The following is a 20,633-nucleotide window of genomic DNA, read 5'->3' on the forward strand; positions in this document are numbered from 1 at the left end:
GTGCTACCGCAGTATATTCAACACACCTCATTAAAATATTTAAATGTTAATTATTATTCTGTTTAATTTATTTTTGTTTTATTATGTTTCATTTCACGTTCATCCCCCCCCCAATAGGTATATCTTGTTAAGTGAGCATAACTCTTTATGATTAAAATTATTGTAATAGTAATAATCTTTAAAGAAATGCTTAAGGCTTTTTTTTTTACATCATACACATAAATTGAATGAACTTACTTCATGTAACACACAACAGAGGACACAATATACAGAGTGCATTCCATAAGTAATGCGACCAATATTTTTGTGACGCAACGGTACACCACAGTGTGTTGTAACCGGCTGGGCTAAGTGGAGGGGGATGTTAGATTCAAAATGCTCTGTCTCGTTCGGCTGCGAGCTGCTGGAGAGTCAGGACATGCGTTTCCATCAACCTCGTTTTGAGTTTATGTAACATGGCACAATGGATCATTCTGTAGAGCAACGGTATGCTATCAAATTTTCCATTACTTCAGCATGCCTTTGGGAATGATTGCTTGTCCAAATGACAAGTTTTCTGATGGCACAAGTTGTTCATGGAGGGCTAAGAGGAGATCGACGAACCTGGCCGTGGATGGCCATCAACTGCACGAGTCAAAGAAAATGTGATGTGTGTGCGCGACTGAAGTTTGACAGACTGCTGAGCCTTCAATTGATACCACAAACTCTATACTTGTCAAAAACAACTTTTTTCCGCATTGTGACCGAAGATTTGAACATGAGAAAGGTGTGTGCCAAACTCGTCCCAAAATGTGGTGAAAATGAAGGCTAATACCTCCATCCATCTCTGAAGGCACTCGTCCTGTTGAGAAGCTGATATGTGCTGATCCCAGAACCTTACACCATTTCCTCCTCCTCAGCTTACAGTTTCATGGGTTCATACACCCTGGTCCAATCTACAAACAACACACACTTGTGAATTAGTGTCCAGGAAAAACTTGCCTCATCATTTATTATTATGCCGGGAAGGGGGGGAGGAAGAAAAAAAAAAAAAAAAAAAAAAAAAAAAAAAAAAAAAAAAAAAAAAAAAAAAAACTTGTCTGCCTTTATTCCTGAGCAGTATTTACCAATGATCATATTGACTTGCCGTGATGCATAGTTACTGCTGCACTCCCACTATCATTTAACCTTCTTGTGTCACCACAGAACCTACTCCATGTTGCAGTACCTAATGCAGATGATTACATTTCTCTACTTGACCAAGGCTTCTATACAATGAAGATCCATGTGCTCTTTGTGTATGCTCAGCTGCAGTAACATTCTACCTCCACTCCAAAACTCCTTTACTGTTTTTTCTAGATCACATCACATTACATCCTCAATCTGTACTGGTAGTGTCATTTAAATTGTTACCTTTAAGGTTCCTGCAAACTCACCTCTGACCCTGCACAATACCTCACCAGGTAATCCCCTTGAGTGTATTTCCTTGTGTGTGTTACACACTATATGATCAAAAGTATGTGGACACCTCTTTACAACAGAGAATTGACCACTAGATGTCATGAGTGGTGGACTCACCAGTATAAAAGGAGGCAGGGAGTACTGTCTTATCAGTAGAGAAATAAGAACAGCGTCATGGTCAGTCAGGAGAGCTCAGTTACTTCGAACATGGATTAGTTATTGGGTATAAACTGAGTAACTAATACATCAGGAATATTTGAACCCTCCCTCTACGGCACCTCAACTCAGCTGTTGATGATATGACTGAAGTGGAAACACGAAGGAACAACTACAGCTAAACGAAGACCAGACGGACCCCATGAACTTGATGGGCAGGAACTGTAGAGGATGGCAGTAAAAAATTGCATGAAAGCAGTGGCAGGAATCATGTTCGAGTTTCAAAATGATACCAGCAGTTGCATTAGCTCAACGACATAAGGAGTTAAAAAAGAATAGGGTCGAACACCACCTCATAAGCTACGTATTTCTGTACTCAACATTGTGTGACATTTGAGGTGGTATAAAGAGAAACACCACTAGACATTGAATGACTCGAAACAAATGGTTTGGAGTGATGAATCATGCTATACCCTATATCAATCCAATGGGGGAGGGGGGGGGGGGTATGGCAAACGCCTAGAGATGGTTACCTGCCATCTTAGCAGAGCGAAAAGTGGTGTATGGAGTAGTAGTAGTAGTAGTAGTAGTAGTAGTAGTAGTAGTTTGATACAAACATTTTACAGTGCCGTGTACAGTAGAGGAGCCGTTTGGAGATTGTATTAGTATGACAATGCACCCTATCATACAGAAACATATGCAAGGCAACTGTTTGTGGACAACAACATTCTTAAATTAGACTGACCTGCTCAGCATAACAATGGTATATATATATATATATATATATATATATATATATATATATATATAGTGTGTGAGAGAGAGAGAGAGAGAGAGAGAGAGAGAGAGAGAGAGAGAGAGAGAGAGAGAGCAAGCATCAACTTCACACAAGACCCAAGCATCTGAAGTCCCCACTTTCTCTGGTTTCAGCTCTTGGGGGACAATGGGCTGCCATTCATCCACAGGCAGTCGGACACATATCTGACAACATCCCCAATAGAGGTCAAGCTGTCATACCCCATAATGAACGATATTAAACTCCACCCATAGGTGTCAGGATACATGTGATCAGATAGTGTAATTACCAGTATGCCTGTGCATTTACATTTTGGATGCTGTCTGAATTCCTACAACTCTTTCTTGGGCCTCATGTTAAAGCTGGCTAATCTTTCCCTGCAACACTGTCGTGTTTTGTTGCTAACCACAAATTCTATGGGGGAGTGTGAGTACAAGTATGGTAATTAGAATTTCAAAACACTTACCTCCACAAAGTTCACAAACCAATATAGCAGACTGCTCCAACAGCCCATTCCTAAGTGAAGAATATTCTTTTTTGAATGCCCAGAGATGCTCAAAAATTTGATACTGTCGTATCTAATGGAGTAAAACTATGCACAGTAAACAAGCTTTCACATTTCATTGTCAGATACAATGGGGATTATTCTCACAGTGAAGGTAGCAGCATCTGCTATTTAAAATAATTGAAACAACTGATCAATTGATCACCTTATGACAACGAAAATTCTCTTCTACCCATTAGAAACTGGTTGCGTTGTGTGGTGGTTAAGCATAAATCTGTTTACTGTTGAATGTGAGCTCTGATTATCTAGCTTGCTAATTCATTGAAGTTACATTCCAAGTCTTTCACAATGACACTTGTACTACAAAAAAAAAGTGAATTTGCTGCCATTTCTGGGAACCCTTATTATCACAGGTAACAAGCATATGGCACTGCACTTCATAAATATGCTTAACATTTCATCATACCTATGTGAGTCCTTACACTTCAGTGATTTAGTAATCAATTCCAGTCTCCAGTAGCTGCAGCTTTTGAAAGACAGGCATACTTGCCTGTACTAATAATGTGTAGGTATTTATTAACTGTACACTTCACTTTAAGGCACTGACACTTTATTTCCTCAATCGACTACAATACAAGCTGATCGACAACAGTATTAACACTGTTACTACACGTAGCATGTTTCCGACAACCACACACACTGATGCTCGCGCCGTGGTAGGTAGAGGCCGACTGTCCACTGGAGAGCACGGTCTTCTGGTGTTCACTGTTCGCAATGTTGCCGACTGGTTAGTGTGGTGGGACCAGCAAGGTGGGATTGCTGATGAACTGTGAATGTCCTCTGGATCAAAACGGAACAGCACTTTTTGCCCGTATCGGGTTTCTGTTATGGCTAGACATTGGTGGGTTAGCTGGTTTTGCAGAGTAACCGCTGCATCTGGGTGGCCAGTAGCTGGTTGGTTTCCTGGCAGGCAGGACTTTTCTCTGTGCGACATTGCTGTGCCATCGGCTGTGGTTCGACAGGTGCCCTGTTACCAGTGGTGGCCTGCATTTTGGCATGAGGGTTCAGTCATTCTGTCCCATGACTGCGTATGGGCCTTTGTAGGGCAGTTCCAGTGCCCTGCGTAGTTGGCCGCTTCGGAGGAAAATGTGCTTCGGCGTTGCCAAATCTTTGAACATGAAGGTAGCCTGTTTTCCATGCCATGAAGTTTCACTTGGTCGTACAGCCTCAATTTGCCTGTGGAGTTCTATGAGGAAGTCTTGAGTAGACTCCAGGGGTCCAGTTTGTTGTGTGTAAAGCACTCCTGGTAGATGCAGGGGTTCGCCATATACTAGTTCCGCTGGAGATGCCTGTAAGTCTTTTTTTTTTAGTGCACTGTGAGTCCCAATAGCACTACCGGGAAAGTGTCAATCCACGAATCTGTCGTGTGGCACATTATGGCGGCCTTCAAGAAACGGTGCAGATGCTCCACAATGCTATTTGAGCCTGAGGGCAGAGAAGTCCTTGTGAGGTGTATCCCATCCAACTGGGCCTTTGCACAGAAGATGTCCACTTCCCACTGCCGACCCTGGTCAGATGTTACTTGTTTGGGACAGCCAAAACGTGAAATCCAACCACCGGCGAACGTGCATGCCACATTCACGGCTGTGTGTTTCCAGTGGGAATACTTCTGGCCACCTGCTATACCTGTCGATTGATGTGAGGCAGTACCGGTAGTTATGGGCAACTGGGAGTGGTCCTACCAAGTCCAGGTGGACGTGTGAGAACAAAGCCTCTGGGATGTCAAATCTTCCTAGCGGAGCTCATACGTGCCACGTTACTTTGCACTTTTGGCAGGGAACACAGGTCTGAGACCATGTACGTCAGTCCCCCTGTATACCAGGCCACACAAAACGCTGAGTTACTAGTGCCCTCGTTGCACATATTGCTGGGTGGCTGAGTCCATGTGGATAATCGAACACCCTTCGTTGTAGAGGGGCAGGTACGTATGGCTGCTGTCGACCTGCTGACTCGTCACATTATAGCAGCTCCTCAGTACCTGGCAGTGGTACGCGATGCAAGTGCAAAGCTGTCTTGCCTTTGAGCAAGTACTTTAACTCTTCATTGGCATTTTGTGCTGCAGCTACTTTGGTGAAATTCACGGGTGCAGAAATGCTTTCCACTCTAGACAAGACGTCAGCAGTGACGTTTTTTGAACCACTTATATGCTGGATATCTGTTGTGAACTGGGAAATAAAATTTAGATGGTTGATTTGCACTGGGGGATAGTTATTTCTTGGCTGTGAAAACATGAAAGTCAATGGCCGGTGATCTGCATATATAGTGAAAATATGCCCTTCCATCATGAATCTGAAGTACCTGACTGCCTCATAGGCTGCTAACAGTTCAGTGTAAAATGGTGGCCAAGAGCGCTGTTTCTCTGTGATCTTCTTGGAGAAGAAACCCAATGGTTGCCAACACACATGTACATTCTGTTGTAAGACAGTGCCAACAGCACGGGATAAGGCATCTGAGAAAATGGCTAACGGGGCATCAGTGATTGGGTGCACAAGGAGAGTGGCCACTGGAGAGCGTGGTGTATATAGTTGGCCGTTCGCGACGTTGCCGACTGTTTAGCGTGGAGCGACCAGTGAGCTGGGGTTGCTACAAATGTTTATTAACGTCCCAACCATCCATAGGAAAGGGTTATTAATTACTTATATTTTGTAAAACTATTAGGTCACTAATGGTATCAGTCTCCTATAGAACTGATACAACATGTTGAGCACCCACATTCTATAAGCTCCCTATTCTTTAGGGGTTATGGATTGTTTTGGCTGCCCACTGGCTTGGTTCACCACTTTGAAGTGTTTTTTTTTTTTAGTGGAAATTCTGTAAAGTGGTTGTGACTGTTCATAATACTTTACAGCTACAGTTTGCTCCCACATGCAATGTAACACCATTAGTTACCTATACAATTGAAGAGAGCTTTATTATATTTCTCAATCGAGTTGTCTTTATCATAGATTTATTGCCAAATGCACCCATAAAGATTAATAAGTATCTTCATTGCAAGTGGACATCTATTGTTTTAGTTGTGTTATATTGATAACTGTTGACCAAATGGTGACCAACAGTTTTTACTAGACGTTTATTGCATAGTCACATTTCATCTGTAAGGATACCAAAGTGTCTATCTCACTCACTCACTCACTCTCTGGCTGTTCTGCAACTCTTACTGGGATCTCACTGTGGTAATGAGCCTTGTTTTATTATTAATTTCCCTCCATACAATTAACAGAGGGGGTCATCGGTCTCATCTGATTAGGGAAGGAAGTCTGCTGTGCTCTTTCAGATGAACCATCCTGGCATTTGCCTGGAGCAATTTAGGGAAATCGCGGAAAACCTAAATGAGGATGGCCAGACGCGGGATTGAACTGTTGTCCTCCCAAATGCCTAAGTGATTAAAGTTTTGCATAGTTGTAGTCAGGTTATAGCCTGTCACACTTACGTGGCTGTTTAGTTAAATTCCCCAACAGCAGATGTGACCACATTTTTGTTTGATATGAAAGGGAGATTAATTACTACTGGTAGCAGGTATGACAAAATTGATGAACCTATCAGTGGCAGTAATTTGTGCCATTATAGAAAACTGGTGCAGTGCAAATAACTTTTTTACTAGTATGAGAAAATTATTGTTTGTACAATTATACTCGTTTCCACCAGTGGAAAATACTTTGTGGTGCACTCAAATCATTCGCTTAGTGCTTATTTACAGACTTTCATAGTGACCAGTGGTTTTGAATGTCTCAACAGGCAAACACACAAAATGGGGCCAATACATGAACGTCCAAACTTGAGTACACCTGGAGAGGGGATGTTTGCATCTCATTGGCAGCAGCGTAATTGTTCATGGCAGTGCCCTCGTCCAACACCCCCCTACCTCTTGCCTTGGTGGTGGTTGTATGAAGTGCAGCATTGTAACTGGCTGTGTGCGTATCTGGAAGTGCAACCGACCAGATAGTGGCTGATACCTCAAGATTGATTATGCCCAGTGTATCCATTAGGGTTAATTTTATGCACTCAATGCACAAACTACACAAATATTTGTGAAAATTGAAACACTAAAAAGGAGGGATGTGACAAACTTTCTTGAAGTCAGTACAGCTGCATGAAGTGGATGAGCGACTCATGCAGAAGGATGTTGTCTCAGGTTGGCTGAGAAAGAAGTGCTTTCAAATATTTGATTTTTAACGCCTACCTGTAAGGTTTTTCTCAAGGGCCAAGCTTCTTTTATGTAGTGTTGCTTTCTGTCTACTGTTCCATTCACAGAGAAAGCAAGGGAACTTTATATAGCCACTTTGTTGACCAAACAGCATTTAAATCACCACATACTGTCCACTTGTGGTCTGAATAGCAGAGTTTGCTTAAAACCAGTTCAAGGTTTTCGTAACATTCTTTTAAGTGAACTGAGTGTCCAGCTGGTATAGAAGCATACTTATTGCGATTGTGTAGAAGTACTGTTTTAAGGCTTCTTTTTGAAGTATCAATAAAAAGTCTCCAGACATCATCAGGAGCATATTCTGTTTTGAAATGTGTCTCAAGTCCAGGAACATCACTTCAAAACACCAGGTCACCTTCTTAAGAGAAGAAGGATACAAATTCCTTTTCCCCTCGATCAATACCAAGAAAAGGATGTACCCGGAGCCAACATATGTTTATCTTTGAATCTATATCCTAAAACATCGGCCGATTCTTTAGAAGGGCCTAGGTCTCTAACTAAATCATTCAGTTCAGATTGTGAGAATGGTATGGGATCGGTTGTGCCAGGATCGTAGCAATCTCTGTCTTCACTATCATCTTGTTGAGCCAATGGCTCATGATCATCTATATCATCTAAAGAATCTGGAGGAGAGGGTATTGGTACTTCAGGTCTATGAGGAAGAGGGCAAATGGCTGATTGAATGTTAGGGTAAGAAGTTTCTTTGTTTTTCAAACTGAAGCCTCGTACTTTGTAAGAACAAAAATAGCAGTCATCACTGACATTTGGGCTCCCTCCAAACCGTTGGTATTCCAAAATGTAAGGACTGCTTTTTACATTGACCATTTCCTCAGTTCTTTAACAAACACTGAACAAACTTTGTGTGGGGCTCAGGGCTTATGTTGATCACCTAACATTATACCAAAATAAGCGAAGTATACTTTAACAACAAAAGCAGAAATGTTTCTTTGTTGCCTTTTAACAGTATAGTTACAAAAAATAATAGCAGAAGCAATCTGGTGAGTTTATACATCCTCTAGTAGCCATTGTCCATAAAACAACTTCACAACACAAGAAAACAGTCACTATTTTAAAACACTAGTAACAACAGCACATGAACAGTGCAGAATGAAAAGGTACTGTGAACTTAAGGACAATAGCACCAGCTCACTACTTTGTGATGATGGGAGAAGGGGCAGCGTGACACAGGCACTGACAAAAATACTGCTCGTTTCTCATAATTACTCTTTATTTACATATATCTAGTATGAAAACGGCTAAATAACAGTTTCTGGAGAACCTAAAAACCAATATTCAAACACACTAGAGTGCTGAACTATCAAAAAAAAGCTAAAACTAGACAAGCAGTTTGTGAAATAACTGTACGTGATGGAATTTCTCTACTTTTCCTAAAATCAGCATTGAAAAACAATAAGAATCACTTAATAAATTTGAAACCATTTTTATGTCAGACCTGTGTAATTGAAGTGATGACCTTAGAGGTAAGAAAAGTTTCAGTTTCTTGAAGAATCAGACTTCACAATGCAGGCTGATGAAACAAGAGCTATAGATAATGAAGCGTGCTGTTAGCTTACCTCTGGTTTGTTAATTGGAATGATGAGGCAATAGAGAACTGTTGCTTAGCAGAAATTTGGCCACTCACATGAAAAGTTCTTTTCTAAAGAAATCAGAAGATTTTGTGTTAAAGAAAAAAAAAACATTCCCTTAGCAAACATATTTGCATATTTAACTGATGGATCTTCAGCCATGGTTGGTATCATAGATTTAGAGCCCATTTAAAATTTGTACATAATAATATGGTGCTCCACTTTATTATCCATAGGCAGCATCTCAGTGCTAAAAAATTAAGTGAGAGATTGCATTAATCTCTTCACTATGTCAATGTTACTGACATGGTAAGAGTTCATTCTTTGAACAACAATCTTTTCCATAAGTTTTGTTATCTTCCCCTAGAAACAAAGCTGAAGTGGCTAGCAGGAGAAAGCATTTGTAGTGTTTTTATGTACTTTTTGCAACAGTATTATAATTTTTTTCAGCAGCCCATGAGATACAAACGTAGTTCATTTTGAGGTTGGCTGGCTTTCAAACATATGCAACAAATTCAGTGGTATCAGTACAAAGCTGCAGGGAGATAATTTCATTATCAAGCTGGATCTTCAGAACAATAAATTTAGTTGTCAGAGAGAAACTTTCAAGCACCTAATTAGAAGCTTTTTGCTCAGACCTCAAACAAGAAAAAGATGATATGCAAACTAAGTTTTGTGATCTACACTCCTGGAAATGGAAAAAAGGAACACATTGACACTGGTGTGTCAGACCCACCATACTTGCTCCGGACACTGCGAGAGTGCTGTACAAGCAATGATCACACGCACGGCACAGCGGACACACCAGGAACCGCGGTGTTGGCCGTCGAATGGCGCTAGCTGCGCAGCATTTGTGCACCGCCGCCGTCGGTGTCAGCCAGTTTGCCGTGGCATACGGAGCTCCATCGCAGTCTTTAACGCTGGTAGCATGCCGTGACAACGTGGACGTGAACCGTATGTGCAGTTGACGGACTGAGCGAGGGCGTATAGGCCGGGTGGACGTACCGCCGAATTGCTCAACACGTGGGGCGTGAGGTCTCCACAGTACATCGATGTTGTCGCCAGTGGTCGGCGGAAGGTGCACGTGCCCGTCGACCTGGGACCGGACCGCAGCGACGCACGGATGCACGCCAAGACCATAGGATCCTACGCAGTGCCGTAGGGGACCGCACCGCCACTTCCCGCCAATTAAGGACACTGTTGCTCCTGGGGTATCGGCGAGGACCATTCGCAACCGTCTCCATGAAGCTGGGCTATGGTCCCGCACACCGTTAGGCCGTCTTCCGCTCACGCCCCAACATCGTGCAGCCCGCCTCCAGTGGTGCCGCGACAGGCGTGAATGGAGGGACGAATGGAGACGTGTCGCTTCTGCCTTGGTGCCAATGATGGTCGTATGCGTGTTTGGCGCCGTGCAGGTGAGCGCCACAATCAGGACTGCATACGACCGAGGCACACAGGGCCAACACCCGGCATCATGGTGTGGGGAGCGATCTCCTACACTGGCCGTACACCTCTGGTGATCGTCGAGGGGACACTGAATAGTGCACGGTACATCCAAAGCGTCATCGAACCCATCGTTCTACCATTCCTAGACCGGCAAGGGAACTTGCTGTTCCAACAGGACAATGCACGTCCGCATGTATCCCGTGCCACCCAACATGCTCTAGAAGGTGCAAGTCAACTACCCTGGCCAGCAAGATCTCCGGATCTGTCCCCCATTGAGCATGTTTGGGACTGGATGAAGCGTTGTCTCACGCGGTCTGCACGTCCAGCACGAACGCTGGTCCAACTGAGGCGCCAGGTGGAAATAGCATGGCAAGCCGTTCCACAGGACTACATCCAGCATCTCTACGATCGTCTCCATGGGAGAATAGCAGCCTGCATTGCTGCGAAAGGTGGATATACACTGTACTAGTGCCGACATTGTGCATGCTCTGTTGCCTGTGTGTGTGTGCCTGTGATTCTGTCAGTGTGATCATGTGATGTATCTGACCCCAGGAATGTATCAATAAAGTTTCCCCTTCCTGGGACAATTAATTCACGGTGTTCTTATTTCAATTTCCAGGAGTGTATATACACTTGAAATACCAAGATGGATACTCTATCCTTGTCTAGTAGGTGCAGGAGAATTTCAGCATAGATTGCAAAAACTGTTAATTGACTAAGGGTGACTTAAGACCACACTAACAGTTTAGCTATGAACATTTATGACTGATAGAGAAAAATGCTTGTCCTCTTCTGGAAGAAGTAAGTAGCTCTTAACTTTTCCACCCTTTTAAGTGGAGAGGAGCTTCGGCATGGTGCAGCAGCTCCTGACAAAAGCAAGAAAGAGCACACATTTAAAAACAACAATCTTAAATTTAATTGAACTTGCACTTTATATTATTCTTCTGACCATTCAAGGTTAATGTGTGTCTTCCATTTCCTTTTTCTTCATCTCTTGTGGTTCTACAGTTCATTGTGAACCTTAGTCTCTTCAAAAATACTCTGCCAGTTATCACAATCCAACACGAACTTTCCCTCCCATAAAAATCCATTTTGTGTAGGTTTCCCATGACTATCTGAGACATAAGTAAGCACTAGTCTTTTGGGTCTGTTGTAAATACTGTAATTAATTCGGTGATAAAAGGGGAACAGTTCAATGGAAGGCTCTGTTGGCTGCTGTTTCTCTGTGTCAGTTTATGAAAGGTGTCATTTGAGTGGACGATTGTTGATTGCAGACAAACTGCTCAACTCCCTTGAAAATATAACTGCCCAATGTTATTTAATGTGGCACAGTCTGTGTGCTTTCTCTTGGTGGGTATTACATCCCATGTTGCTACTGACCTGATCAAGTGTGATCAATGTCTTCTCAAAAATTGTCATCCGTGCTCTTGCAACTAAATGTCACTGCTGAGTATCTGCACTGATTTATAAGATATCATTTTCCAGCTTAGCAGGTTTGTATCCCTCATGACCTCCAAGGCAACATTACAAAAGGAGATGTGGCAGTGCACCTCCTTGCCCTTACACACCATCCTATATTTCAAGTGGCTCAGAAACTATCCATCCCATTCTTAAACTAATTTGCCTCTCATGTCAGTCTCCGAAACCTTAATTTTCCAGCAGTTCCCATTTCAGTCAAACCACTGAACAGTTGCTCTGTCTATGCTATCATATGCGAGTTTGTAGGTGCAGAAGTGATATGCACCAAATCCAAATTCAATTGTCCTTTCTAAAATTTGACTTAGGCGGAAGAGCTTATCTATTGTTGATTTCTCTGGGAGAAATCCCTGTCGGTGTAAGCCATTCTCTCTCTCTCTCTCTCTCTCTCTCTCTCTCTCTCTCTCTCTCTCTCTCTCTCTCTCTCTCTCTCTCTCCAGCTTTAGAAGAATCTGTTCTGACTGTCACTGTTTCTGCTGAAATATATGTTCTTGGTGACCTATTGTTTTGTCCAATGTCTTCAAAGCAGATGTCCTCTCTTCCATTTTTGATGGGCCAGGATTGTTGTCTAAGTTGTTTAATTCATGCACATCCATGGAATCTGTTAGTATTGTTTCAGAGTTGAGGAATTTATCAAATTTATCATGCTGCCTTATGCACTGAAGGATTCCCAGGCAGCATTTACCTTCTCATAAAATTCTCACTTCATTCCAGTTCCTCTGAAGCTCCAGTTCTCCAACATTTGCTTTCATGTTTCTTTGTTGATGCATCCTCTTTTTCTGTCCTTTTTCATTATAGACTTCCATCACTGCTCATGTACAATTAGACTAACATTCTTCTGCATTACTTTCCTCTGTTTGCTATGTCACACTCGATATCAAACCATAGACATCTTGTGCAACTTGCTTCAGTTCCCAGTGTTCCATTTGCAGACATTCATTGCATTCTTTATCATTTCCCTTTATCTTCAGTGTTGTTGCACAGTTAAGCCCTTTCAGGGATCTGCAGTATCTTTCCTGGTATTTTAGAGCTCTTACTTTTTCTTATGTTTGTAGGTTCATATTCCTTTTGATGCACTGAAGAGTCTATCCATCAATTGACACCATACCAAAGAGTTGTCTGGATCTATATTTGGGTCTCTCTGGCTCCTCACATGCAAGAGGTTTGACTTGTGTCTAATCAGTCAACACATCGGTCTGGTTAAAAAAAAATTCCCCATTTTGTGACTGACTGTACTTACAACATAAAGGAGGAAGGAAGGATAGGGTTCAACATGCCGTTGACACTGGTCATCAGATATGTAGCCCAAGTTCGGATTGTTTCAAGGAGAACAGAAGCGCTGGCAGTCGATAAACACACAAACATACACAAAATTAAAGCTTTTGCAACCAACAGTTACTTCTTCAGGAAAGAAGGAAGGAGAGGGAAAGACGAAAGGATGTGGATTTTAAGGGAGAGGGTAAGGAATCTTTCCAATCCCAGGAGCAGAAAGACTTACCTTAATGGGAAAAAGAGAGAGAGTGAGTGCGTGTGCGTGTGCGTGTGCGTGTGCGTGTGCGTGTGCGTGTGCGAGATACCTGCCCTTTTTTCCCCCTTAAGGTAAGTCTTTCCGCTCCCGGGATTGGAATGACTTCTTACCCTCTCCCGGCAATTTAGGGAAATAATGGAAAACCTAAATTTGGATGGCGAGAAGTAGATTTAAACTGTTATCCTCCTGAATGTGAATTCAGAGGGCTAACCACTGCACCACCTCACTCAGTCTGTGTGGGTACTGCGAGGAACCCAACCATGTTTTGTGATGCTACAAATAAGATGAGCCTTGTTCATTATCATTGCTTGTCATGTCTTTGCTCTGGGGTCCAGTTATTGGTTTAAATGTGTGTTCCCTTCCCATCTGAGCAGTTAGATCACCAGCAATTATTTTTACATTGTGGCATGTACAGTCAGCAGTTCATAAAAGAGGTTTTTCCTTCCTCAAATTCCTCAGTTGGCATATAGCAATATTTACCATTTATCCAGAGCACGGATAATCTGACTAATAATCAAGAACAATCGCAGGGTGCTTAAGGTTGTGGTGGTGTACTGGAAATCTTGTACTGAGCTCAAATTTCTCCTCTCTATAACTATAGAATATGTCAGTTTCTTGCTTTTCTAGTATTCTGCTCCAGGCCCCACCTAGCTTCTCGTAGAGAAATTTTACTGTTTGATCCAGTAGCAACCTCATGCCACCTTGGTGACACAGTGGCTTCACATTCCAAGTTTCAATATGTAAATTTGACTTGCACTTTATATTTCTCTTTCTTCCATAATTTATATGTCCATTATCATTATCCTTTCTCTACCATTTTCATTACCACTGATTGGTCAAGCTTCATTAAAAGGAAGTTTCACATATTGGGTCCTTTTTACTGAGTGGATTGTCAGCCCCACATCCTACCTCTTCTGCAGGATGAATAACTTTTAATCAGGGTTTTCTACCTATAGCCTTTGTGGGAGCCAACCTAATGTACATACAGGGAGGGGAGGGGAGGGGAGGGGAGGGGAGGGGGATGGCAGTCTTAACACCAAGTAGGAGCTGTGTGACAAACAGAAGTCGGTGTGTTTCTACACCTGAAACGTGTATTCAAATTTTCTCACCAGTTGCACGAGAGTTACATTAGTAGAGCCACTATAAGGATTCAAATCAAGTTTGCTATAAATACCTACTGTAATGGACATGAGCATTAGTTTACCTTTGAGACTGGACATAGTGAGTTGATGTTAGTCAAGAATTTCTTGACTCAAATGTCAAGTGTGATGTTAAATGTACCAATGAAGTAACTAAACCCCTTATCCATCTTAACTGTAGTATTATTGAAAACATATACCCAAATGTCTTAAAAATAAGTGTAATCCAGCCAATCCATAAGAAGAAAAGTAAAGAAGTAGTTTCAAATTATAGACTTATCAATAATCCGTACCTTCAGTAAAATATTTGAAACAGTTATCCTATTACAACATTTTTCTGATGACACAAAATGCTCACTGAACACCAGCATGGGTTTAAGAAAGACCTAAGCACAACCACTGCTGTTACCAGTTTCTTCCACAAAGTATATAGAATAGGGTGTGCACACAGCCAGAATATTTATTGACCTGAGCAAAGCTTTTGATTCCTATTAAAAAAACTGTGGGTGTACAATATCAGTGATGCACCAATGAAATTTCTGTTTACCTATCTGGTGAATCAAACAGTACACCAAACTTACACATCAAATTGACAATATGATCTTAACTGTTAAATCCACAAGTGAAACAGTGACACAGGGAGACCCCTCAAGGATCAATTCTTTGCCCTTTCTTCTTTTTAGCCATATTATGTCTTACACCTCCATTAACTCTCACATTGTAATTTATGCTGACGACACCTTTTTATTTCATGGTAAAGACTGATGAACTGAAATTTTCAGCAGGTAATAGGATACTAGAATCAAGTTCATATTTTCATGCACAAGTATTAACAGTCAATGTAAATAAATCCCAGTTTACAACTGGCAGCTCACACCACTCGTGTAAATTAAGTATGTGGCATAGTGGCAGAGGAAGCAAATTAGTGTCTATTCTAGGGGTCCATCTGGACTCAAACGTCCAGTGGATTAGCCACATTAAAACTATGTAAAAAAGTCAAATGAGCTGTATCTTCTTAGCCAACTCTCCAAAATGATTAAAACTGTATTATGTGACAAGCTGTTCTCATCTTAGCTACTGTATAGAAATATATCTAAATGTAGTGATATAAGTGACCACAACACCAGGTACAATGAAAATCACTACCGACAAAGAACAAGATTAAAGAACAACAGCCCAGAGCCTATTAACTAATGGACCAATGGGCTAGAATAAACTGCCAGAGTCCATGAGAAACAGTGATAAAAAGCAATTAAAATCAAAACTAAAAGAATTCTTAATTGAAAAGTATCTATTCACTCAATGAATTTTAAATGGTTAAGTTTAAGAGCTGTAAAGTGATTTATAAAAAATAATTGTATTAATATGTGCAAGATGAAATTTATTTTGATAAGCATGAATTTACTGTTTAATTAATACCCATAAGGCTAAGATCTTGATGTATTTTATGTTTGTAACTGTACTTGACATTTGCAAAAGCCATCATATTGACTGCACACAAAAATCTATATAAATAAGCTAGGAAGGAAAAAACCTGAAACGTTCTACAATGCATCAAACTACAGGCTGGACATGGTTGATTAAATGACTCGTAAATACACTACGAAGGTTGCATGTACAAGATGGCCAATCCAAGTCTTCAACATACTTTAAATTGCAGCAATAAATTCATGGGTCATCTATAGCACAGTTACGGACAGGAAAATGGAGAGGATGAAGTTCATACTTCAACTGGCAAATGAACTCAAGGAACGAAAGAGCAAGATCATCAGAAAGAGGATATGGGGCTGAATTCACGTAGAAAGTGGAGGAAGTGCCAAATCAGGCTCTGCAAAGGCAACATGACCAGCGGAAACTGTAAAGTGCCACAAAGCAGTGTGTGGAAAATGTGCACGTAAAACAGAATAACTTGTGGTAAGTGCGTCTAGTAGCTTCAAATGACTTCAGTGAAAAGTAATACATAGCTGTTTGCAAAAAACATGTGAGAGTAAAATGGACCAAATATACTAAATGTGTCCAGAAGGTTGTATGAATAGTTAATAAATTAAAATATATAACTAAGAAACTTGTTAGTAGTAGCAACAATAAACTTTTATGATACATCGTTCAAATAAATTTATTATTTGTAATTTTAACAAATTTTTGTGATTACTGGAAATAAAGTATGGATTAACACTAAAGAGGGAATTTAAGTCAAATATGTAAATATTTTATGTGGGGTCAAAATGGCCCCCTTTCGCCGTTTTAGGAATGTCAAACTCCGCAATTCTAGCGTTAAAGCTGCATTCAAGACAGCCACGCGTAGTCTATATGTCGCCACTGGCCACTGATCCGGGCGCAGCTGAGTCTGCACAGCACTCCCACTTCAACCACCACTTCATTATTCTATGCAGGTATGAGACACCGCTATATGCCGAAGGCTGCACACGTTGTAAACTTAGCGGTAGTTGCACTGTGTTGCAAACGTGTCTAAGAGGCGAATATTGCAACGTGCTTTTATAAGCAGAGTTTATCACTTCATACTGATTTTTCCCGTAAGGTTATAGGTACTTACTTCGATAGCATCAGTATTATCTGCGGTATCTGTTACCAAATGATTCTCGCCTTGCCTTAAGGCAATGAATTCAAATAATTGGTCATGTCGACCACAAAAGATTTTGTCACCACTCTACTTACCTTTCATTCATCTTTTTCCCTAATGGCGGTCTTCTGTTCAGTCAGCATTCACTGTTCTTCAGGAAACAAGTGCATCGTATTGTCTTTGTGGCTGGTTGTGTAACGCCTTTCCAATAAGTATTTTCCCGGCCTATAATAGCGCACCGAGCGAGGTGGCGCAGTGGTTAGCACACTGGACTCTCATTCGGAAGAACCACGGTTCAATCCCGCGTCCGGCCAGCCTGATTTAGGTTTTCCTTGATTTCCCTAAATCCCTCCAGGCAAATGCTGGGATGGTTCCTTTAAATGGGCACGGCCAACTTCGTTCCTCGCCCTTCCGCAATCCGATGAGACCGATGGCCTTGCTGTTCGGTCTTTCAGCCCATAATGTGGCATCCATTAACGCCCGTGATGAGGTATTTCGTTACTTTACGACCGACCAATGGCTGTCAAAATCTAAATACTGTGAGTTTGAAAGTCCTCATTCAAAGATGCAAACGATAAGTCCCAAAATTGCAGCCTGCGTGTAGTGTGCAGTAATAATCTTGACCACCCATCTGGCTACGTTTCGCTCGCCGCATACCTGACACTAAGTGGCCGAGCGGTTCTAGGCGCTACAGTCGAACCGCGCGACCGCTACGGTTGCAGGTTCGAATCCTGCCTCGGGCCTAGATGTGTGTGATGTCGTTAGGTTGGTTAGGTTTAAGTAGTTTTAAGTTCTAGGGGACTGATGACCGCAGCTGTTAAGTCCCATAGTGCTCAGAGCCATTTGAACCATACCTGACAAAATCTATACCGCATGTCTGGTTTTCCAGAAGTCTACCGTCAAAATTTCAAGCCGGAAGACAAACTTGCGCTCTGTGTAGTATCCATCACGCTCTTCACTATATGCGTAACCACTGATTGGGAAACAGCGACGCTCAGTTTGTGTAATTGAAGGTAATCTTTATCTGCGTTGAATGTTCTCATTTTTGTCCCAAATCTGAACACTGTTCACGTAAACTTTCACCTTCAACTCTGTTTGGCGTAAGCTCGAGTTGGTCCATCGCTAGACTGGCGGAACCCTTTTCTTCTTGATCCCTCAGCCCACTCGACGCTGTGGTCGGGGCGCTGTTTGGCCAGGTTTGCTCGTTGACATGCATACCTGATCGAGAAAATGTTACTTCTTGGGGGTGCTTTATGGGCTCATCAATTTTGCTATTTTTCTGGAGCCAAGTGAGAGATTCCCATCCATATATGGTAAGGTGTAACTCTTGACACATTCAGTTGTAACATGCCGAACGGACCGCTCAGGATTGGCATCACGTTTTCTTCACTGATTAGTGTCTCGTATGCCTTCAACCAGACAATCGTCAGACTTGTTTGGTGGCAACCCGGTCAGGCTGACCGCCTTATACACGCTGTCCAGCAAGTGCAGCAAGTGCAGCAAGTGCAGCAAGGTGGAGGTTCCCTGTTTTGGAGTGGCATTATGTGGGGGCCGACGTACGTCACTGGTGGTCATGGAAGGCGCCGTAACGGTTGCACTATACGTGAATGCCACCCTCAGACCGATAGTGCAACCATATCGGCAGCATACTGGCGAGGAATTCTTCACGGACGACAGTTCACGCCCCCACCGTGCACATCTTGTGAATGACTTCCTTCAGGACTACAACATCGCTCGACTAGAGTGGCCAGCATGTTGTCCAGACATGAACCCTATCGAACATGCCTGGCATAGATTGAAAAGGGTAGTTTAGTGACTGACCCACTAACCACTGAGGGATCTACGCCGAATCGCCGTTGAGGAGTGGGACAATTTGGATCAACAATGCCTTGACGAACTTATGGATAGTATGCTAGGACGATTACAGGCATGCATCAATGCAAGAGGACGTGCTACTCAGTATTAGAGTTTTCTATGTGTACAGCAACCTAGACCACCACCAACACTGAAGGTCTCGCTATGTAGTGGTACAACATGCAGTGTTTTTTCATGAACAATAAAGTGGGAGGAAATGATGTTCATGTTTATCTCTATTCCAGTTTTCTGTGAATGTTCCGGAACGGAGGTGATGCAAAACTTTTTTTGATGTGTATTTCTTCCGTTTTTACATATGCTGTGTCATATGCATGCTGGTAAAAAAAATCAAAGTAATACATTAAATATGAAACCAAAGGTTGTGAACACAGAAGCAAATACAGTACAGCCGTTATATTCTGTTGGTGAATTAGACAATTTTTTCAGCCCCTTTGCTCTCAATTTATATAGTATTTGCTTTCCAGGCAGATTAAAGAAGATGGAAAGGAAAGTAATTTTAATTAGGGAGCGGTTAATCAGAAAGAAACGAATAAAACATGCTCCATTGGTTTATTTCGACTTTTTACATTTATGCTCTTAATGATAGCAGAAAAAATCTTGAGAAAGAAACGAGAAGTTGTACAAAGCAAGCATCTGAAGGAATTGGACTGACACTAAGTCGACCTAAAACATAATTTTATCTTTACGAACCCCAACTCCTCAACATAACTACTAAATTGCACCACTGGACCATTAAGGAAACGCGAATAGAAAGATTTTGATGCGATAAGGTCTAAGGAACCAGTACATAGTAGCAGGCACGAAAAGGTTGCGCAACTGACGCACACAGCTGGAGTACAATGGTGTTAATCACTGTATAAAGATTTAAATCTCGTTTCTTCAGACACTAAGATATATTAATGAACTTGTCACCTAGCAAGGAAATGTGCGTCGAGAAATCTGATCACTAAAATGACGAATTGGAAACTACGTTGAGGATAAAAACACAGTAGCCACTTAATGTACCGACAGCGTGGCTAGGAAGAAGTCGAGGGAAGCTGCCCCTCAGGCAAAGGGCAGAGGCCGCAAGACGGTGCGGCGAATCCGGGCGGCGGGCACGGGCACCTGCTGGTGCTTGATGGCCTCCAGCACCTCCTTGTTGACGTACCAGAAGGGCTGGCGGTCCGGTGGCAGCTGCGACACGCGCGTCTCCAGGTCGTACTGCGACACCACCTCGCCCTGGCGGTTGTCGAGGCTGCTGCCGGACAGGTACTGCGGAAGCACGCCAGGGAAGCGGTGCCAGCCCACCGCGTACGGCGACACGTACTGCGCCGTCGCGGCAGCCGCCACAGCCAACACCAGAACCGCGCGCAGCTGCACAGTGCCGAAACCAAATTCATAGTGTACGCACACGCATCTAAATCTAGCAGTATGGACAAAGGTCGCTTAGAAAAATTTGCATTTGTTTAAAGCTTTGCTGGCACATATGTAATAGCTGTATCTTCAAGAGTTATGCTAGAAAAGACGAAGCTTCAACACTTTTCTGATATTTAGTTCTTTGTTGGATTACGAATTTTAAAACAATGAGAAATTGTTGTTGTGGTCTTCAGTCCTGAAACCGGTTTGATGCAGCTCTCCATGCTACTCTATCCTGTGCAAGCTGCTTCATCTCCCAGTACCAACTGCAGCCAACATCCTTCTGAATCTGCTTAGTGTATCCATCTCTGTCTCCCTCTACGATTTTTACCCTCCACGCTGCCCTCCAGTACCAAATTGGTGATCCTTGATGCCTCAGAACATATCCTACCAACCGGTCCCTTCTTTTTGTCAAGTTGTGCCACCAACTCCTCTTCTCCCCAATTCTA

At 42.3% G+C, this 20,633-nt stretch overlaps 1 protein-coding gene across 2 annotated transcripts in view; it reads right to left on the reverse strand.

Moving 5' to 3' along the window:
- Window positions 1–19,324: 19,324 nt before the first annotated feature.
- Window positions 19,325–20,633, reverse strand: part of LOC126299193 (uncharacterized) — a 96,034-nt gene continuing 94,725 nt past the window's right edge. For both annotated transcript variants that reach the window (XM_049990973.1, XM_049990974.1), the window contains exon 2: window positions 19,325–20,142. In XM_049990973.1, the coding sequence (XP_049846930.1) occupies window positions 19,834–20,142 (309 nt within the window). In that variant the 3' untranslated portion in view covers window positions 19,325–19,833. The remainder of the gene's footprint in view (window positions 20,143–20,633) is intronic.

Source organism: Schistocerca gregaria, chromosome X (assembly GCF_023897955.1).
Source record: "Schistocerca gregaria isolate iqSchGreg1 chromosome X, iqSchGreg1.2, whole genome shotgun sequence".
NCBI classification, from domain to species: Eukaryota; Metazoa; Arthropoda; class Insecta; order Orthoptera; family Acrididae; genus Schistocerca; species Schistocerca gregaria.